Here is a 25,728-nt window from a genome sequence, read left to right as displayed (position 1 = left end):
CACATATGCGCATATGCGAATCACAATCAGTTCGTAGCACACACACGAATATACATATATATGCATGTATATACATTACGGCAGGCGTAGAATTGCAGTGCAGTTTGATTGTCTTACATTCCATTCCACTCCATTCAATTTCATTTCATTTGAAATAGTCGATTCTTAACTACAATTACCTTATATAATATATATATATATATACGGATTTGCAATTACGCTTGTACGAGGCACATTCTCATTTATATATACGGAGCTCGAATCACCCATATAACGAACCCGTTTATAACGCATTTGGTGTCAGAAGCGGGCTGAACAAATAAAATTTATGAACGGACGGCAGGCGGTTGATTTTTCGAAAAGTGCTTTATTTCCCTCGATCGCAGTTGCCCTTTCTCGTCAGCCGTCAGTCAGCATATTTCGTCGTTAAGTCCCAGCCGAATTACGTGGTCGTTCCCGCAGTCGAACGATATGGTATACGGTATACCTATATCTATGCACGTATCGTATAAATACGCGCACGTAATTGCAGCGCGCGTAATGCAACGTTATAAAATAATTCCCACGCGATGTTATTAATACCTACGTTTAATTTATTTTTGTTTTGTTTCATCCGTCTATTTACCGCGCACGACTATTTACTGTAATATTATACCGCCATCCTTCTAATAATTCTGCTTTCGTTCTTTGCATATATTATATGAGGTATTCCGCGCCAACTCGACCGTGTAATAATTTTTCCATCGCCATCTCCGCGATATCCGATTTACGTGTAACTCGTACGTACGTACACACGTATATTTCTCCTCGATAAATTTCGCTTTGGTTTCAGTCAACGTTTCGGAAATTATTCAAATATAGAAAGGAACCATTTATACCTATGAAAATTACAAATTGAATGTACAATAATTTTCACTTACATTAATTGAAATACGCAGGTCCGAGGTGGAGAATTTTCTATTTCTGACATGAATTTTTACCAAGTTTTCAAAATACTAAAGATATTCAAAGTTGGTTCAAAATGAGATGAGAAACATTTTGACGTCCGGTCATAGAGCGAGGGTAATAAACACTGCGATACCGATACAGTTCAGAACGAGGGGAAAATCAGTAGTTGACTCGGTTTATTGGAATGCCTCATATATTACATCTAAATGATGTTTTCACACACTCATCCGCACCGACCTTATAGCTAGATCGTGTACGGTGTGTTGGCACGCACACAGTCGATACGCTACGGAGTTTATAATACGTTCTCGCCGAAGTCTCTTCAGACGTGTGAATTTCCAAGTAGATTGTATATTACCTGCCAGGTGAAAATATAAGGCGATAAATCACCGGAGTCGCGCACGCGTACCGTTACACATATACAGTATAAAACGTATACGTGCAACACTCCCTGAGTTACACACATGTATACACAAATAATTTACACCTATGTACACGTAGTTGTATATATATGCACGTAAATTGTTATCTGGTCAAAGCTTCGGGGCACGGTACAGCGGTGCACTCGTTTAAAACTATACATGTGTATATGTATATACATAGAAAAAGGCAGGTGTATGGGTGTAAAATTAAACTTACATAACTTTGCATCGGCAATAGAATTACAAAATATGTATACGTATACATACACGTACGTACACGCGCACGTATGGATATGAGATGAGTAAGCGACGCGGTCACGCCCATTATTTTATGTGCCGCTAGAATGTAATATTCTAATTGCGATATACATCATAAACGCGAGTCTTATACACGGGGTGGACCGACCGCCGGTTTCAATTTCTCGGAGCTCGCCGTGTATCTTTGAAACTATAATCGGAGCCAGAGAAGAAAAGGGGAAAATCCAAGGGCGGATCGTTCAGCCGATCGATTCGTGCAGCTCGAATCACTGTATAGCTTTTCAGTTGGAGGAGATCTTAATTTTCCGTGCACTTGGAAACGGATCCGCCAGTTCGACTTCGTGGAAATTTCGAAGCCTCTGTAAACAAGGTTAATGTATGCGGTGGTTTTCTTAGGTGTACGCGCCAGTATACATATATGTAACGAGGTGTTATTTTAATTTCCCTTAGTTTCGGATACGGGCGGTTTCCTCGAACGCGCGCGTTACGCGCATTGCCGTTTGCGAGTTGCGAGTAGAGTTGCGGCGTAAGGGCTTCCCGTGTTACACAACCACCCGCTGTAACTATATCTATATGTATACGTATATATATGTATACTTATAACTACCGAGTACACATCGAGAAAACTCACCCAAGAAGTTTGCCAATTATGCAAATGTATATTAAAGCAATCTGTGCGACAGTTCAGACACCACGGTGTAAAATTTATACACATAGCCATATATATTACATATAAATTGGTACATACTCCCGTCTTACCTATCCGCGCCCATGGAATCTTATACATCACCGCGATTCCGCGTATTATATACCTGATATGTACATGTAACGTACACAGGTATGTAATATCATGTTATATAGGTATTTTTGGTTTTTCGGTATCGATTTCGAACGATCGGTGTTCTTCGAAGATACTCGCGAAAGCGTCGACGATTGATATCCCCCGGAATTGTGGGTATTTCGCGCACGACGTGTCGCGGGGTTGACCGAGAACGAAATATGTTGAATTTATGGGAAATCGATCGGACGATCGGCCTGCGAGGTATAATATCGTTATACTTGTATACGGCGCGTACTCTCGGTACTTAACGATCTGTTAACGAGCGATAAAACTGGCCCACGCAATAGTTGAATCCAACCGGCTATACGGAGTATACGCGAGTCGTCTGGAAACTGGCGTGTATAAGTCGCAGGAACGAAGCGATCAGCGACTAAAAAGCACATGAAAGTGACTCACGTGTATATAGGTAGAATAAATTTGCGCTGGGGTTGAATTATTCGCTTTTACGTGCCAATTATATTGTCAGATCGAAATGATAGAACGCCGTCATAACGCGATAATTGACGTCACGAGAATCGAAGGAAAAATTCAACTTCTATATATAGAAGTACGACCAATTACGTAAAGATGAAAACTGAATTTCGAGGAACGGAAAAAAAAAAAACACCATCTCAAATGTATATATGACAGAAAAAGTTCCGGATTTAAATATAAAATGACGCATTGTCTGCGGGTATTTACACCCACGTTAGGGTATGGTATATATACCCACTGAATACAATGGGTAGAAAAGGTTAGGAAACTGAGTGAGGATCATGTAGATTGTGACACGAACTAATCCTTTAGTCCTTTGGAAGCTGATCACCATATCGCGATAATTTATTCCGTATACATCTGCTTTGCACAACTGTGTAAAGGCCTGTCGGTTTGTGTGGAAAAAATGAAACGGAAATTATTAATTCGGTTTTTTTTTTTCTATCAACGTTGTCAAATAGAAGAATCAATTTTTCAATCTTCATACGATCAGCATACAATTCATTCCAAGATATGCAGCGAAAAAAAGAAAATCTTAATGAGCCAATCCGAAAAAAGACGCGGACGATCGAAATTCGTGGAAGACGTGAATCGGGGGAAAAAATTGTCAGGGTGACATTGAATCGGTGTTGGAAAAAAAAAAAAAAAAAAAAAAAAATGGAAAATGAGGCGGAATTCGTACGATATTGATTCCACGATAGCGTTGAGGTGTTTGAACGCGAAACGATGAACGACAAGATTGTAAAAGCGAAGAAAAAGTAAAGGGGGATGATTCGGTTTCATGGGGTGTATAAGGGGGTATGAAACGGCGAGAGTGTTAAGAGGCAGTTTGCACTCCCTTTGGCCCCGTACAGCGCGTAGTTTATGAACCTGTGGCTTCCAGCGAGCAGCGGCGGCGGCGGCAGCGGCAGTAGCCACCCGCCGAGCGGAGCAACCAACCTCCCATTTTCCCTCACCGTTTTCTCTGTTTTCTCACCACCGCTCAGCCCCCCCTCCCCCTCCCCCTCCCCCTCCCCCTTACCCCCCTCCCTTGACATTCTCGTAGCCCATTTTATGACGGGAACGACTACACGGCTATATAAACTTCTGTATCTCCAAAAGCTGAAAACCCAACTTTCCCGCTGCAAGATTGACGCGAAACTTTTCCCTCAAATATATGAGCTGTGCGCAGCGGAGACATTACACACCGTATACGGTCAAATGTGTCTTTAATAGACCGTTGGTTGGTTTTTTTTTTTTTTTTTTTTTTTTTTTTTTTTTATCGCCAACTCTGAAAGACGAAGAATCGATCGGCGTTCGAAACGAAGAACCGCGTCGTCTACGCGGTGGCCACGGTCTGTTGACGCTCGGAGTTGAGTTTTCAGTTTTTTCCGAAGCCACGTGTCGGTAACTTTCTTCTACGGATGCAGGCTCTAGCTCCGTGTGATATATTAAGTACGAGCCTTGAAAGGGACGGCAAACGAAACCTGACCTCCTCAAATGGAAAATCCTCTCCCGCCCAGTCAAAATACCTTTTTCAGACCGCGCGCACATGGCGCGCGAGAGAGAGAACCCTGGAAACGGAGGATCCTACGCACGCGGGCTCTCGAAGAGAAAAAATTTCGGCCTTGAAATCGGGAGCCAAAACTGCAGACGAAACGGAGCCCGGGGTATCCGACTAATCAGTCCCGTCCAGAATTTAACGGTGACTCGTTAAAAATAATCTCTGAGATAACGGGAGGATGGTGGCGGCAGAAGAGAAGAAAAGAAATAGAGAAAAAATTAAACTAGAAATCGTAAGAATGTTACATAATTCTTCCTGAAGTCACAACGCGTAGCGTTGTTCGAAATTTCCTATAAGTGCGATTACTGGTTCTCAATATATGTATGTATACATAGTTTCCATGTCACGGCAAATAGTGATGGAATTAGCTCCGATTCAAGGACGTGAGAAAATGAAAGTAGAGAGAAAAAACAGAGAGAAAAAAAAAAGAAAAAAAAAGAGAAAAGAAATCGATTAATTTAATTTGAAAAATTCCACGTTTCTGCATTATCGCAATGGATATACAAAATTACAAGTATACGCGATGCAGGTCGGCGTCGTGAAGAGGTAATTATATACAACTGTTGCCAGGTTGGAATGATAATTAATTGTCGAGTCTTGTGTTGGTCTTACGCTTTGAAGCGGAGAGTGAGAGTATAGGTATAAGCTACGGTCTGTTCATTACGTTCACAATCAGCAAAGACGAAGCCGAAGACGGAGGAACGAGAAAACCAAAGAGAGGAGAGAAAAGAAAGAAAAGAGAAGAGAGAAAAAAAAAAGAAACGAAGAGGAAATTATAAGAAGAAGAAAAAGTCAACGAGCGACGCCTTATTTAGATGCCAATTTAGTTAAGTGCCTTCTTATCGACCAAATTCACCACTTCGATATAGCGCGGGGTATACGGAGATATTGAAATGAAGAGCGTTCGAAAGCCGCAATGAATCGGAGTGGAATGAAAGATGGTCTCGTTATAACGCGCCCTCGAATAAAAAATTTTCTTGCGGAGAATTTGTTCCGCTCGTTTAACGGTTTAGACACTCGAATTATTTATTATATTATACACTCGGCGATATCGTAATATTCCGAACACTAACGACAACGATTATTTTGCGTCTCTTTTTCCGGCCGCAAAAAATATTTTCAAATAAAATTTATTCGAAAGAACGAACGGCGGTAAGAGAGAGAGAGAGTGGGGGAGGAAAAAGAAAGTTTGTCATGTATAATTCATTTAGCCGAATAAAATGTGTGTAAACGAGATCATTACCGCGATCCTCTTTCCGCCATGGCTCATTAGTGTTTCGCACCTAATTAGCATTCATTAACGTTATGTCACCGAAACGCTGCTGCGAGGATATGAAATTTCGGCGATCCGGATAATTGATCGGAATACCGATCCGCCATTCGATTGAATTAATAGTCGCAACGGTGTCACGACCTTTACGTTTTAATGTAAACCATAACAGCAAATTTCTGAATTGAATGCGACGTATATATTTGCAAATGATCCGAACTAATTGCGAGTGACATCGTTATACACGCGCTGCGCGATAAACGGCCCGCTCCTCGTAATGGTAATCGTGTAACGGTAATCCGAACCGGGAGTTACAATTCGTTCGTTCGTTGACGCTCGAAAATATCGGCGCATCGCGTTCGCGGAACAAACTGATCTCCGAAATAACGCGGCTCAAATCTCCATTCCATATCAACGCGTACAGCGAAAGAAAATGCGGGTGGAGAAGTTTCGGTCACAGAAACCGACGAGTTTGACTTCGCGTTGCGCGGCGCGGTGCGTTTCTCATCGCGTTCTTCATATAATTCTCACGTCGTTCGGATGTGGAACCGATTAACGATCGAGATGGTTGTCTGAAATTACCCGCAACGAGTAGGTAGTGTACTCCTCGGAAAATAGGTTTCCAAACCGTCCCTTCCGTCGCATATACTAGAGTGGACATACGTTGCGATTCGCGATGGGCGACACTGTTCAAAATCCTACTGTCGATCGCCTTCGATCGAAAGCTGCGCTACTTTCGGTACCATGAGATGAAAGGATGAAAATACTGATGTTACGTAATACTAACCCTTGATCGTGGGTCTCGCGACTTTTCCAGGCAAAACTTGACCGATGACGTCGGCCGGGTGTCTCCCGTTGTGCATAAAACCTTGCGCGGTAGAATTGTGAGTATTGTGATGAGCCGCGACTATTTGATGATGGTGTTCGATCTGTGGTTCGCGGAACGGATTCGGCGGTGTCCTTGAATAGAAGGATCTTCCGCTGAGCACGGAGGAGCTCGGCGAGGTCGGAGGACTCCTGGTTCTCGGTGTGGTCGTTAAATTGAGAGGTGCGTCGTCCTCTTCATCGGCGACAACGGCGTGATTGATACCACCGGTGACTCCGGATCCCGGAACGCCGTCCTGCATGAACGGAACACCGGCGGAACCGGGATGCTGATTGTGGGACGACAACCGTACCGAAGACAGCTCGCTCATATTTCCGTGAATCGGTAGCTTGGGCGACGCGATGCTCGCACACGACGAGGGCGACCTTAATGGCGGTGCCGGACTCGGGGTGCACGGTGGGGACGTCAGACATCCGGGCATCGATGCCGGGGAATTCGGTGGCAAAGGCGAATAGAGGGCAAGGGGCGCCCGTATCATCGGACTCGTCAACCTCCTGGGTGTCGGTGCCAGGAGTTTGGTCGTACCGCCGTTGTCGTTAGTATTGTTATTGTTATTCACGCTGTTGTTATTGTTGTTATTGTTGTTGTTGTTGTTGTTGTTGTTGTTCAAATGATGGAGATGGTGGTGGTGATGATGATGGTGCAGATTGAGGGCGGAATTCTGCCTCCCCCATCCGAGTATGTCGCTTATCCTGTGGGGTGTCGGGGCTCTCGGTGGTGCCGCGTAAACGTGCGCGTGCCATGAATTGACTTGATTCGAATGACTGTTGGTTATTCCGCCGTTTCCGGCACCGCCTACGCTACCGACGTTGCTCACGACGACGACGGTGTTGTTTACGGGAGAGTTGCGATTCGTCGAGTTCGCGTTCGACAGGGATCCGACGGTGCCGTGGAGGTCAACGATACGACCGTCGGTTTCGCCGGTTGCCGAAACTTCCGATGGTTTAGCGGGCAATTTGGTTTCGTTGTTGTTGTCACCGGGGACCAAAGAGTCCAGACGTTGCTCCGGGACTCCGGTATCGCCTCTCAGGGCGATGTTCTCATCTTTTTGTTGCGGTTGTTGTTGTTGTTGTTGCTGTTGTTGTTGTTGTTGCTGTTGTTGTTGTTGTTGTTGTTGTTGTTGTTGTTGCATAGTCTCTGTGTCCGTCATTATAGGCGAAATATTTGAATAGTTGAATCAATTATCCTCGTGCAGGGTGCTAATCGGACACCACCGCACTTTATTTGAATGGATCACGGTTCAGATGAAATATCATGCGATAATTTATATCCACGGATCATCGTGATCATGCCGCACCTGTGTATCTTTTTATTTTTTTTTTTAAATATTCCTCACACATGGGCACTGCACAATAAACGCGCACTTTTACGCCGTTGGATTTTCGAAGGAACTCTCAGTTTTTCGTAACAGATATCGTCACGGAAATAACGATTCTAGTCTTCTTCATCTTGCACATTTCCAGAACGGAAGGAACGAAAAGAAAAGAGAAAAAAAACCGAAAAACAAATCAGACGAAACAATAACACTGAAAGAAAATAATACTGAAATCAAAATAAAACAAGAGGGTAGGGTATAAAAGGTCGATCGAGAAACACGATTCCGGAACCTTCACTGAATTAAGAGCGTCTCGTCGAAAGCCAGTCTGACGATCTCACATAACTTCCACTAATGATGACATTCTGTTGATCGGTAGAAAAATGCAAGTTACTCGATCGCGTCGTTCGAGGAATACAATGACAATCGAGAACCGTTAATTGCCCTCATACGCTTTTGAAGAACACGGACGCAGGTAATCCACACACACACGAAAATTCATATCCACGGAGTTTATGATTTTCTTTTTCTCTTTCTTTTTTTTTTTTTTTTTTTGTTCCTTTTGTTTTCGAGTAGTTTATTAGTACCCTTAAGGGTGTTTCTGAGCGGGCTAATTGCCCAGGCGTAATTAAATCTCGTTAATTAGTTTGAACGTCACTGTAACCGGTGGTGGTACAGTGGTGGTAGTGGATACCCATAGCCTGTATAGTAGCCCTCGGGCTGTTAGCAGTCTATGTTATGGCTTATAGTATTATATTGCTCGCGCACTTTGGTGCCTGCGCAAAAGTGATGCTCCTCTAATGCGATCTCATCTCGTGGATGGGAATTATGGGTTTCGCGTTATACGGGACCCGGGATTCACCCACCCACCCCTAATGCGCGGTAAAAAATCGAATCGACAGATTTCGCCAAATCACATTCATGTTATCTCGGACAAAATCCTCTCTATTCATCCCCACCTCGTGATCCCATGCTGTTTCGGAGTAGTTATATCTCCGATTTTGTTTTTTGTTTGGTTTTTTGGTTTTTTTAACGGGGACACTCCGAATAGGTGTGAACGATGTGTACCACGAGTGTCGATGAAGCCCTAGTGTTTTTATTTCATTTTTTCGAAAACGAATCAAACGATGCTTGGTTGGAATTCGATGGATCTTTCGAATATGAGGGAGCACGTTGCATCGAACCCTTCACCAATTGTAAAACGGAAAATGTCGAATCTCCTTTGATCGTGATAAAACCAACGCGCACTTTTTATGTCTTCGCACCTGAATCATGAAAATGCTAAATTTCCACCTGCTGCACGTGTATCGAATTTTCAAATAACTAATCGATCATAATTGTACAGGTATATGTATACACCCGAAATGGCACGTTTCGAAAATCATCGGTATCATAGGATAACGTTGCGAAAGGGGTGTGTTACATAAATACGGATCCGCGTATCCTCGGAGCACGTGTTCCTCTCCCTAGTTCCCCATAAGCGGGGGGGTAACGTCGGTGGTTTAGTGGTGGGGGAAGGTGTGTAGCAGGTAGTTTGATACAAGAACCATCGGCGGTAGCAGCGCAGCAGCAGCAGCAGCAGCGGTAGCAGCAGCAGCAGCACAACCAGCGGTATATATCAGTGTGTAACCAACGACAACGTGGTTGCGAACGTAACGAAAGGCACAGAACGAACGCGTGCGCCGGCTGCCGCCCGATTACTGACTGATTGCCGCAAGATTTAGGGTTGCGGGTGGTGGGGATGCGATGGAGGGGGAAAACGTTTGAGGGGTTGGAGAGGGAAGTGCGACCCCACTCGGCGCTCGGCGCTGAGTAGAAGAGAGGGAAACTGAGGAGTTAACTGCCGGCGCGCGCGCCCCCACTCTTCATCCTCCTCCTCCTCCTCCTCCTCCTCCTCTCTATCTGTAACACTGTATATTCTCTTCCCTCTTCCCTCTTCCCTCTTCCCTCTTTCCGAATTATATTTCTGTCCCGTTTCGCCGAGTACCTCTTGCTACCGTCGTCTTCTCTCGTCTACCGAAAACCTCTCCGCCCTCATACCCGTTTCGTAGTAGACGGTAGGTGGGATTGATATACCCGAGGCCTATAAGTGGGAGCAGATGCGACGGGGGATCGGGAATTGGAAGGAATAAAGAGGAGGCGTTTTAGCTTTCGACAATTTAGTCGGAGGCGGTTTAGTCGTACCTACCCCGGAATCTTTATTCGCGACGATTTACAGAGGTGATTTATTTATTATTCACCACCGCAATGACCGCTCTCGCCGTCCCCTCCCCTCTCACTCGCCGATACGTTTTTTTTTTTTTCGACACACAAACCTCCTTTACACCCCCCCGATAGCCCCGGCGATCGACGATTCGATGACTTGTATTATACCTCGACTTCAAGCAACCTACGGAGTGGACGACGTCGAAAAAACGTTATTTTCGGATTCATCGCGTACGACGTAACCGCGAGAAAAAAACGGGCTAATTTTTACCAAAACCGACGCGATCCGATCAGCTTTCGCCATCCACGTATTTCATCGCGAAACGAATCCTCGGAGGCGTGGATTACTTCGAGTATATACAATTGAAATTATAATGTTCGCACCCAATCGGGGACCGATGACTTATGGGTTTGCTGTGATTTTGAAAATCCACCTAAAGTATCGCCTTTTTCGGGTCGATCCGTCCGAAGTAGACGACGTTTTTTCCCATCGTCGCTTGTGGTCAGATGCTTTCGGAAAAGCAGCAGCGTAAATTTGTACAAGAGAATGTATTTCGGTGGCGAAAGTATGGCGAAGCGTACGTGAAATAAAATTCCTGTGGAAAATTGACCGTTGAATTTGGTTAATCGTAAGAGTGATTTTCCGATTCACTTAACGCACAAAGGAGTGTGCGGTACGCCCGTACAATGGTGCCTCAAATATTATTACATTCTAGCACATGATCCCGGCGTATACATATCCACTGGTCTTTAGGGGCGGAGCAAATTCCGGGACAAAGTGGGGCGATTATTCGAGGAGTGGGGGGGCCTCGACACACGGCAATAATACGAGCGTGTTGCAGGTATACATATATATATGTCGGAGCATTTCTGCGTAGGGGTGTGTGCCGGCGATGGGAAATTCGGCGTAAATCGGGAGGTTGAATGTAGTAGGTGGAAACCAGGAATCCCAGCGACCCACGTTGTTCGGAGATCCGTATGTAATACGCAAGCTGCCGCTGTTAACGGTGTTGGTTGTGGTAGTGGCGCGGCAACGGTAGTCGTATCGCCGCTGGAGGTGGAGGGTGGAGGTGGAGGTGGAGGTGGAGGTCCTGCAGGAGTGGAATGTAATGGAATGGAGAGTATATAAACTGATTGCGGGGTGTGCCGGGAGTCGCGATCGAACGAACGAACGAACGAACGAACGAACGAACGGAGGGTGTACGTTTGGTAAGGGGGGTGGACGGGCAATTAGCGGACAAAACGCCGATCTTCTCCTGATTATTGATAGGCTCTACCTTCCGGTTCGTGAGCGCCGAACAGCCTCCGATTTTACCATCCCTTTACCCCCACTCCCGAACCCCCCCCCCCACCCCACTATTCCGACGGTTAATACTACATACCGTTTCTATCGCATCGTTTTCCCACCTGTTTCTCTCCCTCGCTCTTTCTATCGCGCTCCGCAAATTTCCAGGTTTGGTTTATTCCGATCCGTTTCGCAGGTACGTACGTACATTACGGGTACAGCCGACGCTGATAGTGGTGCGGACGCGGACGTAGGTGTACACGCAACCCCTATAGATAACTGGTTTCCTGCGGCGCGTGCGTAAAATCCAATCAACGATCAACGGAGCTGTTATTCTCTAATAAACTTATCGTCGTTTCATAGGCTTCGGAGATTTGTTTATTTAAAATTTGAAAATTTTTGGTGCACGTATATCGACTGTGCACATACAATTATACGTTTAATTCTTCGTCCTAATTGTTCGGGTTTACGTATCTGTAATCGGTGCATTTGGAAAAAGGCCTTTCATTTTCACCGCGAATTTGCAGCGCTAACGAATCAAATAAAATGATGATGAATAAACGAGATTCTGATCGTTTCGGGTTTTGTATGTTTATCGCACGTAGGTTAATTTTATATAGTATATATACATGTTACAGTGTAGGAAGTTGATTATAAAACCCAGAGCAATAGAGGCGCATAATTTTAACACGGATGAGGGGCGTAATATATATATACATATATAATATAGCCAGTTAATTACGCGGGCTATCGATTTTTGCCGGTTTATACCGTACAACGCTTACGTATTACATACACATAATATCTGTACATATTACCCATGTATGAATATATATATATATGCATATGGTATATTTAATACCTGCGTTATGCGGGCGACCAGGTTTGCAATCGGATATCGTGAACCCAGGTACATGCATATATATATACGCCAACCACCTTTCCCCTCGGTAGGTATGTATGTATGCAGTAACACACTACACATATATACATGTATTTTCAACGCACTGACAATTCTCATGAGGAGAGGATTGCTCGCACTGCGTGAAACAAAAACTTAACTTCACATCGAATCGTTTTACTGCAAACATTTTTACGTCGGAATACAACGAGATCCGTACATACCACGAGGGTGACACAATGCGCAGCGTTGTTCGATTATTTCTCTTTAATCGAGAAAAAGGTGAGCAAAGAAAAAAAAAAAAAAAAGTTAATAACCGATTCAATTTTATGACCGTGGTTAATTTTCCAACGACGAAATGATTTTGTTTGCGTTACGTGAAACGAATTGTACCAACGTATATACATACATAAAAAATATGTATATATATAGGTATGTGCGTTATAACCCCGTCGTACATATGAACGGGGGTAGTTATATTCGCCGAACGAACGTAATAGCTGTAAATTGTTCAACATTAGCAGCAATTATTCCCTCGTGTAGAATTCCGCCACAGATCGGACTGCCAAAAACGTTGACTCGTGATTTATTCACACTCGGCACTTTTGCAGTACATATATGTATATATACATACCTACGTATACACGTACGCATCTATCCTGTATACAGTAACGTCCAGAAACAACAACCCGTGGCACAAATCCCAGGGGAAAATTGTTAAAGCCCGTAATCCATTTAGTTTTTATTATTTTTTATCGCCGTTTTTTTTTCGGATACTTTTGATATTTCATTCGCGCGACAAATATTCGTTCGCCGATGAATTCTCGACGGTGTATGTACGTACGTACGTATGTACACATGTATATTATGTATCGCAGCGATAAAAATCTTGCGCTTGGATCATCGTCGATCGATGGCGATTAATTGCTCGATACAATTATGTACAACATTAGCGGTGATTATGCGAATATCCTCCCGCACTGTCGTTTTTCGTATACGGTCTATGGTAACGTATACCGCACGATATCGCACACGTCTGCACACCTTTATGCATACTATACATATAGAGGCATAATGCCGCATGTAACAATATAAGGTGGGGTATAGGTTGGATAAAGAGGTGACTACAGTTCTATAAGCAACAGCGGCGGCGGCGGCGGCGGCAGCAGCTCGTGCCTGTTGGTTGTAATTACCGAGATTAGCGACGGCAAACGAGCAATCGATGTTAGATACATGTTGAACAGGAAACGGCGAACGACGTTCGTTCAGGCAAACGCCGCAATGATTAATTTTAACGAGGCGCAAACAATGCGGGAAAGCCGTATACCATGTACCCGCCTACCGTATACGTATATATACATACATATAATGCGATGTACATGTATATATATATAGGTATATATATACGTAATAGCTGTACATATATATGGCGTCCAAAGTCATGTAAAATGATCAATTAATTTGGAAAAAAAATTATACTCTCGAATAACGATGAATGAAGCGATATGTGAAATGAAAAAAACAAAAGAAAAAAAAATTCCGACGAAAGTTTTGACGTTCATTTTTCTATCGTTGCGGAGATTTTTTTTTTTTTCCAACGGCGTTGAAATCTCTGTGTATAACTCCGTTATCGCTCATCGGCGTCCCTGCGATGTTACCACGCCACGGTATTTTTTTATGTAGGTGTGTGTGTGTTCGTGTGTGTGTGTGTGCAGTCGAAGGATCTGCAAAATAACCAAAAATTTCGGGCGAGAAGTGCAGAAAGAGAATATTGCAAGCTTTCACTTTTTGAGGTACACGCTAAAATCATCCGGCTTGGTGAAATTCTGGAAAAATTTTTCTCCCGAAGTTTATTCAGCTCTTTGTTTTAACGTTGGTTAACGAACTTTATAATTGTCGTGATAAACGAACTGTGAATCGTAGCTCTTTGTATCAGATATCAGCCGTTCGAAATTCATCGCTATGAACATTGTGTAGTACATGGCTAATATTTGATCTCTTCGTTAATCTCCCCGTAGACAATTATAAAGGGATCATAGTTCACTTTTTACACTTTTTACACGTGAATCGTTATCGCCGGATTATTCGATCATATTTTGTCTTGTGAACGTGCTTTCTTCTACTTTGCACATTCCGATGTTTTCGAATCTCCCAGCTGTACATGTATCACTCCACTGTTTGTGTTACCCTTGTATCGACAGAAACCAATAACATTGATTCGCATTTTCGACGCGTGTCAAGTGTAACCGGAAACAAAAAGAATCGAAGATAATTAAAGAGGCTTTTCATTTGTCCGATGAATTCGAATCGATGGAGATTTTTGAATTTTTTCTCATCGTTCTCGACCGTTAAAAGTATTCGTGGTACATCGGTGACAGCGTACAACATAATATGGCGAACAGCTGGTACGTTTTATTGAATTCCGATGAGCAATGCCAATAATTAACTGCGTGCATCGCACCGACCGCACAACTAATACATACATATATACATGTTAATATTATATACGTACATATAAATTATATGTATTACCTGCAGATGACCCCGATACAGCGATACTGTGCGGAGTACAGGCTTAATTATTGGAATATCGCCACCATTAATCTCCGCTACATGAAACTTTTCCTCGCTTGCATGCAGGTGACAAAAAAAAAAAAGAGAAGATATCGAAAAGAAATAATACGTGGCCATCCACAAATTTGCGTAAAATGACTGCATAACCTTACGATTATTGCTCGAGGAGAAATATTTCATCACGTTTCGAATTTTTGCTCGTATTTTGACTTCTTTCAACTTCTGCAGCACAAGCTGCCAGCCGAATACATCAGGGTTCATCAGGGTTTACAGTAAGTAGAAAAATAATGGATAGAATTTTTTATTTCTGAATGTATACTACGGTGTTACTTTCCGTTCGCTTGTAATATATAATATTCGTCAAAAGCAGCCCTCGACGAATTTTCGGGCACCGTATCCCTTGCAGTTTCCGTAGGTAGTCCATGCGTTGAAACCGTCTCCGGATATCCTCCGGTGTTCATCGAATACGGCCTTGGCGCATCGTAAATCGTCGCTTATATTCTGATCCCTCAGTGCTGAGCACGGTATTCGGCAGACGCCTCCCGGAGCGTCTCTTCCGCACCAGTAGCGGTCGTTGAGTTGAAACAAACCGTGATCCCAGGACCGGTCGCCGTTGGCACGACCGATCGCCGATGTGTCGAATCTCGATTCGTGAAAAGCGATGCAAACCCACGTGGGAACATGCTCCTTAGCCACGTCCGGCCTACCCCTCAATTCGCGGGCAAGGTCGCAACGGTCGTAGATCCTCGCTGAGGTCAGACCGAGGATCGCGACAAGGACGAAGAGTGACGGACGACCGCTCTTCATGGCTGAACTCTTCAGTTTTTCTTGTTTTTATCCTTATTTTTCTCTTTTTTACAGGACGATAGGTCCTCCGTACGATTTATCGATATTACGTGTTATATAGGTATAGGTATGTAATATATACGGCACGCACCGCAATGTAAACGCGAATATCGAGGTACTGCCGAGCCTTCTCGTTTTTATACTCTCCCGACGAGTTGTGTGATTGGTGGCAGTCGACAGATACGGTGCCCGGCTGCAATAGTCAGGGAAAACCGAGAAAGTAGGAAAAAAATGATATCAATTTGTTAGCCAACGATCAGGGAAAATTGAGATAGAAACCGGAATATATGCGGTCATGCAGGAATCCCATAAAGAGTTGAGAAATTTTTATTCTGGAAGAGTGTAGTTTTTGAAAAATTTTCTGGAAATAATCGCAATTATCTCTTTCTCCCTTCATTCTGTCATTATTCTATAGTACACCCTCAGAAGTATATATTACATTTTTCATGAATATAAATATAAGTATTTCGTCGGATCGATCACATTATCTCGAGGTTTCATGCTATATCAGTTTTCTTCTTTTTAATTAAATCAGGTCTTCTGATAATCAGAATCGCGATCCAACTTTTTCACGTTAGATATCACAGTCTGATTGCTGATATACAAATACCGCTGTACGATGAATCAGAAAAAAAAACGAAGATATAAATGAATATAATTGTCTCTCGTTAATATCCCCATAAAATATACGCGTACACATGCACGTACAGAACGCACACGTACACACGTAACGTACAATACAAGCGCATACATCCTCAGCAGATTTGAACCGATCAGATTATCTCTAACTGCGGTACGACAATTATCATCTAATTGCCAATTATAACATTTGCATATTTTATCGCCGATCAACCGTCCTGGAGTTTCGAACGCGTAACCTGCTCATTATTTCCCTACAGGCGCTTGAGGGAACGAGGGAATAAAAAGTAAAAGTCTGTAGCCACGTGAGCTTTTCTTTCTCACGCCGATCCTACGATTGAATTTGTACGATTCTTATCAAAAAGAAAGCACCGCTGTGATATTCGTAATTAGAAACAGAAAGAATTCCTAGATATCAGAAATTCACTTGTAGGTACAGTTTTCGCGCAAATGTTTTAATCATCGGACCTTTCGAGTTTCGAAGGAATTATCTCGAACAAGTAATAGCTGCCGACCTATGGATATGAAAACATCGAGCATTTTCCACTACTAACTTCCGGGTTTTTGATTGTCCGGTAAAATGTTCACCGGCTAGCGCAGGTATACAGGTCCGTGTATACACATGTATAGGTATGTGTATACCAGGGACGCTTACATCCAGTTGCCGAAATTGAAAACAGGAAATTACGCTGTTAATTAACGTATTGTATACACGCGACTGGAACAACTCACGTGTAGTAAAATCATGGGGAGGTCAGTTAACGAAACAAGGGATGGTGAAACGGTGCAAGAGAAGCGATAAAAACATACGACAAAAAAGCAATAAAAGAATGAAGGGAAAAAAAAAAAAAAACAATACCGAAAAACCGTACAACAATCATTGAAAAACGGAAAGGTCGCGTACGTACGTGTGTAACAAATTCATTTTGTTCGAAACGTCCGCTGGTAAATTTTGTTTCTCGTTGTGTTCCGCAGTCTTTGAAAAACGGGTCGAATCAGGGATCGACAAAACTAATAACATTTCGAATAATTCGCTACGGATCGTCGAAGAGATAAATTTAGAAAAAAAGAAAGACTACCAATTCTTGATTCAATTGAGAAACAGTAAAACCTGCATTATACTATACATTTGTCGCGTACTCTTGAAAAAGTAGATGTCGATGTTAGCGCAAATTCGACCAAATTCAAGCGACAACGATTGTATAATTTTGCGCCACGTTCGCGTACAAACGATACGTGTGTATATATATCTATTTGACCACATAGCTACATCATCGGGATTGAGATCAGAAAGACAACGAGAGGATTCACTCGCAGTGACAACTAATTAGCCGAGGTTCAGGTCCGTTTTCCGCACAAAGTGTCATCCGGGCGCACAGGTTCACTTTATATATATATATATATATATGTATATATATACATAGATAAACACACGTATACCTATACGTACTAATGTACATAGATACCTTGTACAAATATATATATGTAACGTATAGTATATCTCCATTGGTTTATATCCACATTACCAACGTGCTTTATCAAAGCACCGCGGAGCTGCGACAGCTGACTTATTACGGCACAGCATAGGTTAGTATATCACTCGACGGAATACAGACGAACCGACGGACATGATCATTTCCAATGCAGGATTTACAGATATGTATTTAGGTATGGATATATTCTATATATGATTAATCGCGATCGATTGTACAACGTCGATATACGGCGCAGCCCTACGGACGACCGCGCGCTATAAAGATATCTAATGATTTGATTGATGAGAGAAAAATCTTAGGGTTGAATGTCACTCACCACTACAATCGAGCAATAAAATTTCAACGAATCAATCAGTCTGGAATTCTACGATCCAATTGTAATTAACAACAATAATCGGAAGTTGTCGGACGATTGCGATCATATCGTTCGTATGGTCTCGCGAGTACCTGCAATTACATACGTAATTACGTATTTTAAATATATAAAAAAAAAAAGTAATAAATTCGCGAGCCGAAGTGTAAAAATTTACGGGACACTTGGAATTCGGTATGCGGTAATTGTTTTATTTATTTTATTTATTTTTTTTTTTCGTTGCGGAATTTGAGCCACTCGATAGATTAATTCTTGGCGGCTACCAATTTACAATCCAGTCTGTGTATGTACAGCGCGGGTATGTATACAGAGAAGTCGATCAATTAACGCGGGCCGTTGAAAATTAAGTCGAAACTCTTCCCAAGAGGGATTCGGTGAATAACTCACCCCTCGTCGTTTCTCTATATATACATTATTCGGGAAGCCGCCCGCCGTTGGACGTTATAGCTTTCAGCTTCAATTGTTAATTAGATTCTTATAGACGTGCTTTGGTGGAAAACGTCGAAGCGCTCCTCGAGTGTTCTAACAAAAACATAGCCTCCAGTGACAAACGGCTACAAGTTCTTCGTCTTGCGTCCGCAGAATCGGATCGCGTTTTAAAATCACCTGATTATCGCAGCTCCAAAGAAATACTTTCCGCACAAATTGGTCGATGAGCTTTTTTTTTTCTTCCTTTTTTTTTTTTTTTTTTTCTCTTCAAACAAAAATATAATATCAATTCCCCAGTTGCACGCAGCTCGCGACCGCTTCGAACGAACTATATATGTATACATATACGTATGTTACATGTACGGTATGAATTCTACGATATTTGGTGATTTCTCTTATTTTTTATTGCGGTTTTAAAAATACCTTTCCAATCGACGACCGCCGTATAATATCGGTCTTTTATTTTTAATCACTGCTCGAGGTACAACGGTTCATTTTTTGGGTAGATTTTATTTACATGGACTCCTCGGGCGAGGGTTGATCCAGGCAAAATACTAAAGGGTATCAATTCGCTGGCTCGTTTGGTCCTCGTTTCGTTTCAACCGAATAATTTCTGGGCGCGCGCGGTCCGAATGACATATACGTCGATCCGTGGCGCTCGTTATATATAGATATACAGGCAGTGAAGAATTTGTATCGGGGACCTCCCACGTGGCTCTCTAATTGGATAATCAAAACTCGTTATATATACGTTGAAAACGAATTCGCATCAGATTTTGGAGTGAAACAATAGCTGCTCCGGGGCTACAAATTCATATTAAATCAACCCTTAAATTGCTTACACAATCGTATATACATATACATACATCGTTCACATATATTATATAAATTACCTGTGCATATGAATACTCTACCCTTTCTTCGAGCTATTAAATTTTATTTATTTTCTTTTCATTTGATTTTTTTCTCTCGCTTTTACCACTGCTCCGTCCAAAATTGACCGAAAATTAACTTCCCTTCGACATTACCTATATTTCTACCCGGGGGTGGTGCAATGGCCGACTATACATAGAGTATGTATATTATATATATATGTGTATATATATATACCATTCCCTGAATATAATGTGATGCAAATTTGTCTCCTCGTTCCGTATAATGCTGTCGTTCCCTGCAGATACACTCGCTAATTACCCACGGCACCGTCGCGACGCTTCACTATCTGTATATATGTATATCGGAAAGTTTGCGTGAAATTTACATTTCTTAGACCTCGCGGTTCCGAATTGGCTCGGAATTGAGAAATGATAAAAAAAAAAAAATAATTTCACGTCGTTCTTCGTCGAAAATAAATTGACACGTATCCCTGCGTTTTGGAATTTGACTTCTTGTTGAAATTTTTTTACCCATGTCTAGTTTGGAATTTTCTCAATTTTTGAAATAATTATTCAAAGAAGAAGAAAGGTTGCTCTACCAATGAAAAAACTTTATATACTTTTTTTTTTAAAACTTTCAATCGAGATGTAGAGAAATTGCTGCAATTCGGTGTACGCTAATTGTTTTGTTTTTTTTCCCCCGGACTATCGGACGTTTGAACGACGGTTTTTTAAGCCTTCTCCAGCTATTGCTATTCTACGACAATATTATGTGCGTATATACAGTGATACATAGTTTATACGGAGTTGGTTATACAGAAGAGGTAGTTGAACGGCGTTCGCCAACGCTGAGGCTGGTGTTGGCCGTCAGCTGCACGCTGCTGCGACAATGATTAATACGAGCAATTAGCACCGTGGACTCGCCAAACGACGCCGGAACCACGAAGGGGAGCTTGAATCTACCGTCAGTATAGTTACTTCTAGGTATATAACCTCCGGTAACCAAGTGACGGCGAACATCGCGACAAAATTATATTCCTTCAAAGCTGTCCTGACGTCCGTCGCCCCCACCCTTAGTTTCGCGCGTTATCCCCATATACATAGGTGTACGTGTGTATCCCTTCGCGGATACTCCGAAAAGCTACACTATAGCACTTGCGAACATAGATTCAACTGCGACGCGAGACCGGCAGCGGGACGAAGATTTTCTTCGTTTCGGAATATAAATTGTAGGTAAGAACATTTTGAGGAAACATTTGTTTGCCGCGATAAAGTGTACACTGAATTTATGTCCGGGCGTAATAAATCCGACGACTCAACGGTAAACATTACTCCACCGGTATACGAATATATAAATCTTTTCGACTATAGGCGATCCTACTCTTGAACAGAAACTCATTATCTTGGATTATCGGACGAATATCGCGGCATGGGTCGCTCGAGATTTTTGGATGCGTGTACCGAGATATCGGTCTTTCGGCGCCAAAGTTCTGGAAAATTGGAACGATTTTCGAATCTGGATCTATGTGAACGATAGACGCAAGGCCCTCCGATGCCCCGAAGGGAATATATTGTCCTGAAAGTAGCGAAGATCATGCGCGAGGTGGTCGATGGTAGCTAAGGGAGAGGTGTACCAAGGGGTGAATTGTGAGGAAAATTATACCTTAGCCGGGTGTCAACGACAGAAGGTGGTTGTGTGTATATATATATATATACCCAACATACCTTCTACTCACCTACCCAGCTAATAGAGCATCCAAACTATGTACATCTAAGGGGTTTGTCGCCTTGGGGGGTATCACGTACTTGGGAAATGTGTCGTCGTAGTGGGGTAGTAGACACCGTAGAGCTGAAGCATCATCCCCTAATTGCTCGATGTAGCCATCTGTAGGTACACGAAACCCCGTCAGACTCCTGTACAGAAATATACCATGTGTCTCGGTGTTTTGCGTCACATTAAATTTAAGTGCATGCCCACTAGAAGCACGCATTTTCCTCACGAGCTTCGAAGCAACTGAAATTACCTCGGAACACAGGGTATAGCTCACCGTATCAAGTAAGGAGAGAAGTTCTATATATAGTTACTCTAAAGGGTGATTAACTACATCCAGAGTTATACGTTCAAATATGCATGTCATACGAACGTGTTAACAAAATCTCTATATTATAGTATAGCTCTACTGTATGAGTACGAACGTTTAGCTAACTGTACTAAATTATAATAAAATTGGAAACGATTTTACATCCGACCTTCGAAGTGGATGATAAAATATCGTAAAGTGGTTTCTTCTTAGACTTTCCGGAATATACGGAGAATAAAACCTTTGCCTATACCTACATACGGCGGGGAGCAAAATTAGGGGAGTGATAAAATTGAGGGAGAGTAGCTGGTCGACAATATTGCGTGAGCTATAACAAATGCCGTGTCGGAGATTGAGGGCCGGGTTTGAAGACTTCGGGATGAGAAGCTCTCCGCACATATGTATATGTACTACATCGCTTATATACCTACATATTTGGCGGAAACGATGCCATCCGGCTGATGTGCAAGAGGGTTGCGGCAAAGTAGCTAAGGGATGGCGTCTGTTGGTCTGGGAGATAGCTGTGTTCTCATACAGGTCCGGTATAGTAGTGATATTAGTTCCGAACTTCCTAAACTACAGACCAAAAACTTCTGCGAGGAAGGGGACCACTCTCGGACCTCTTCTCCTTCTCTCTCGCAGACCATAAGCGTCCTAACGAAAATACATGAAGAATTATTCTCCATATTGATCCAGAATCTTTTTGCCCATCGTTGGAAACTTTTTAGAAACAGCTAGTCACGGTCGAAAAATCAGACAATAATATCGAATTCACATCAGTCTTGATCAAGACCGCAAAGATTGATTTTCTCCAATTTAAATCACTGGGGGATATTTTTTTTTTTTTTTTTTTTTCTCTTCACGTACGAGAACTTTGAACTAAAACCTCGGAGTCAAACCCTCATGTGGGGTACCCTCATGCCCGGAAAATCGCTCGTTTGTTTTGATTCCGAGTGAGATTGTCGGCTAGTAGAGGGCAGACGACGAGTGGGCAGATTAAGGACGTTCTAAAGTGAAATCCATCGAACCATCAGGGTTGAAAAGGGGTCGCCTTGAGTGAGAAACCCGAAGGAAATGCTTTGGGTGAGGACGGCTTAAAGTTCTTTGTTCGACTGACCGTCTCCCATAGCTTCCAAGAGTCCTGCAGCGACCCACGGGATCTTAAGATCCGAATGAATATTGATGTGATTTAGCCACACGGTGTGAAAAAAAAAAAAATCATAGCGGTAAATCTTACCGTTCTAATTCTGCAGCGCGAGATTTCCTTACTGCATTTCAAGTGAATATAAAGCTCAGGGTTTATTACAGAGCTTTTTTGGGGCAAAGTTATTTAGAAGAACGAATTTCCATCGTTCGGACGTTCCCAGGGAAAGGTATGAAAAGCGAAAGAGGAGAAAAGAGGAGCTGGCGAGTCGGTTAATTTTCATTCGGGACACGTAGCCGCTCGTATTATTCTAATTTTAATCACTTTCTGCGAGCTGTTAAAAAGTTTAACACCACCTCGTTAATTAACCAGCAGCCCAGCAGCAACCCAGCAAGCTATACGTATATAGCTTGTATATACTATAAGGGTGGGACTGATGGTCCTGTACCCGCAGCTAATTTCATTCAACAGACAATGGAACTTAAACTGCTCACGTAGGAAGGCGAAAAGTAGAATTTAAACAATAAACATTTATTATATCTAAGAGCCGCGTAATTTTCGTTAACCAAGAAGTTGACAGATCCCACAACAAGACGTAACTTTGTCTCCGTCAAATATCAAATTCTCGAACAGAAAGAGAAATCATTTGAAAATTTGGTGGAAAATATATTCTCGAGATTATTATCTATCAGTTCATGTCAAAATAAACTATATTATTATCTCTTAGAAGCTCGTGTATGTTTCTAGTAATCTCGAAGAATGATTTGTTGTCAGATATAGGTTTCATAATCATAAGGGGATGCATATTCGATTACTTTGGGAGAAAAATATGTGGTACAGCTAGAGATTTTGAAATTTGAATGAGTAATTGATATTGAAGTTCACGAAAACACTTTAGAACCGGGAAAAATAGATGGGAGATTGAAAGAGCTGCCATGGAATTTATATCTCTTCCATTGCTAAATGCGGATACAGATCCTTGCGAATTAGAGATGCAAGGGTTGATTGAAAATCTAGGAAATGGACATTCCGAGGGAGTTCTGAACATGTCTCGTTTGTTGGTAACATGGGCAACCTACCACTCTTGGATATCTTCAGTCGACGTTTTAGTACACCGATAAATACTTTAGTACCATGACCAACACGACGTTACAGGGGCGCTACTCATCAGAGGTATGTCAAAAGTTTAAAGCGCAGCCAGTGCGTAGAGTAGTTGTAAAAGAGTTGCTGTAGTCTTGTCGGCGCGTTTCATTCATCAGTTTAAGAAACAGTTTCATCATCCCAACTAACGTGACTGATACCAGATATCATGGCATCATTCGGGCTCCCTGCAACGGCGAGATTGGGGAGAATGGCAATTGATAATTTTTATCAATTCACAAAAATAGCGAGCTTGAGGTATATTCTCGATTAGTCTAAAATCATGAACCTACCCCACGTTTCTAACCATACTAAGATAGGTGTTAGATAATATGATGTGACCGAACTTGATAGCGAAATAGCACTGCAATCTAGAAGTTCCATAGGTTCCACTTGATATAACTTCAATCACTTGCTAAAATTATCAGCTCCTCATCCAACCAGAACATTCCAGTGCTTTCCAAGCATTACCTAACCCTCTCAATCATTCAAAACATTTAAAAACTTTAATGATTCTTCTTCATCTGATTCGCTTGTCCTGCAATTTTATAGGCCTTCGTTATCGTCTATGTCCTCCATTCACAAAAAGCAGTGGTTTGGTACAGCAACAGAAGAGCGTAAGATTCCAGAAGGTGGTGGAAATTCAGGTGTCCCTCCATCGACAGAAGTTTCAGAGAATGAGAAGAAGATAACGGCAGAGTTGGAAGCATTAAATAAAGACTTGGCTGAGTACAAAGAAAAGACTATTGAATTGGATAATAAGTACAAGAGAGCATTAGCTGAAGGAGAAAATCTCAGAGTCAGATTAACCAAACAAATTAATGACGCCAAACAGTTTGGTATACAGGAGTTCTGCAAGGACCTACTTGAGGTTGCAGATATTCTTGGAAAAGCTACTGAAAGTGTTCCAAAAGATGAGCTCACCGAAAGAAATCCACACTTAAAAAGTCTTTATGAAGGACTTTCAATGACTGAGGCGCAGCTGCATAAGGTAGAATATAAGCGTGTGAAATTTTTACTCTATTAGTTTTTCGATCAATTACGAATCGTATTTTTTTTTCTCATAGGTTTTTACGAAACATGGACTTGTTTCTTTGAATCCCATAAATGAAAAATTCGACCCAAATCAACACGAGGCACTGTTCCAACAGGTGAAAAAATTGGTCAACTTACGTGAAAGTTCTTTCATTTTCCGAAACTTATGATGAATTCTGTTTAATTGCCTAATTGCCTCTGTTCACAGGAAGTTGAAGGTAAGGCGCCAGGTACGGTTGTTGTGGTTTCTAAAATCGGATACAAACTTCACGAGCGTATTGTACGGCCAGCTTTAGTAGGAGTGGCAAAAGCGTAAATTGAAAAGCCCTGAAGGTCTCTGAGTACGAGTATCACAAACAAGACTCTTGGTTTTGTTGGAAGGTATAAACCCAAATGCTCCATGTCTGGTACAGGAATTTTGCGCTGACCAAGAAGTTGAACAGATTACCATACTACGAATACAAGATCTAAGAAATGATGTAAAATAAAAAGTTTTTGTTTGTGACGCAGTAATATTGTATGACATCCACACTGTGGTTTTTTATTATTCCAAAAATAAGGTGGAAGAACTGTACAAAGAACGGTTTTTTAGTTCATTTCAATCACAGACGTTCTTTCCCCTAGTGATTAGTTTCTAAATGTCCTGTATGTATATTGTTATATCTATTCGGTTCATGGTACGCCACTGTACTGTGCAAATAAATAAAATAGTAGAAAATTATATGACTATAAAACGGAATAAAACTTC

The 25,728-nt window shown here is 42.1% G+C and overlaps 3 protein-coding genes across 3 annotated transcripts in view; 1 reads left to right on the top strand and 2 right to left on the bottom strand.

Moving 5' to 3' along the window:
- Window positions 1–9,653, bottom strand: part of LOC105689288 (putative mediator of RNA polymerase II transcription subunit 26) — a 124,054-nt gene extending 114,401 nt beyond the window's left edge. Inside the window, exon 1 of the mRNA XM_012406203.3 lies at window positions 6,544–9,653. Within this exon, the coding sequence (XP_012261626.3) occupies window positions 6,544–7,792 (1,249 nt within the window). The 5' untranslated portion in view covers window positions 7,793–9,653. The remainder of the gene's footprint in view (window positions 1–6,543) is intronic.
- A 5,596-nt stretch (window positions 9,654–15,249) lies between these two features.
- LOC105689289 (lysozyme C-like) lies at window positions 15,250–15,845 on the bottom strand. The gene has a single exon (XM_012406204.4). The coding sequence runs from the start codon at window positions 15,727–15,729 to the stop codon at window positions 15,283–15,285; it is 447 nt and encodes a 148-aa protein (XP_012261627.2). The 5' UTR covers window positions 15,730–15,845; the 3' UTR covers window positions 15,250–15,282.
- An 8,156-nt stretch (window positions 15,846–24,001) lies between these two features.
- On the top strand, window positions 24,002–25,701 carry LOC105689503 (grpE protein homolog, mitochondrial). Its single transcript, XM_012406552.3, has 4 exons — window positions 24,002–24,203; window positions 24,498–24,936; window positions 25,013–25,096; window positions 25,189–25,701. Exons 1-4 carry the CDS (start codon window positions 24,115–24,117, stop codon window positions 25,294–25,296), a joined length of 720 nt encoding a protein of 239 aa, XP_012261975.1. The 5' UTR covers window positions 24,002–24,114; the 3' UTR covers window positions 25,297–25,701.
- Window positions 25,702–25,728: the final 27 nt, after the last annotated feature.

Source organism: Athalia rosae, chromosome 2 (genome assembly GCF_917208135.1).
Source record: "Athalia rosae chromosome 2, iyAthRosa1.1, whole genome shotgun sequence".
In the NCBI taxonomy this organism is placed as follows: Eukaryota; Metazoa; Arthropoda; class Insecta; order Hymenoptera; family Athaliidae; genus Athalia; species Athalia rosae.
This window is presented reverse-complemented; position numbering and strand designations above follow the sequence as displayed.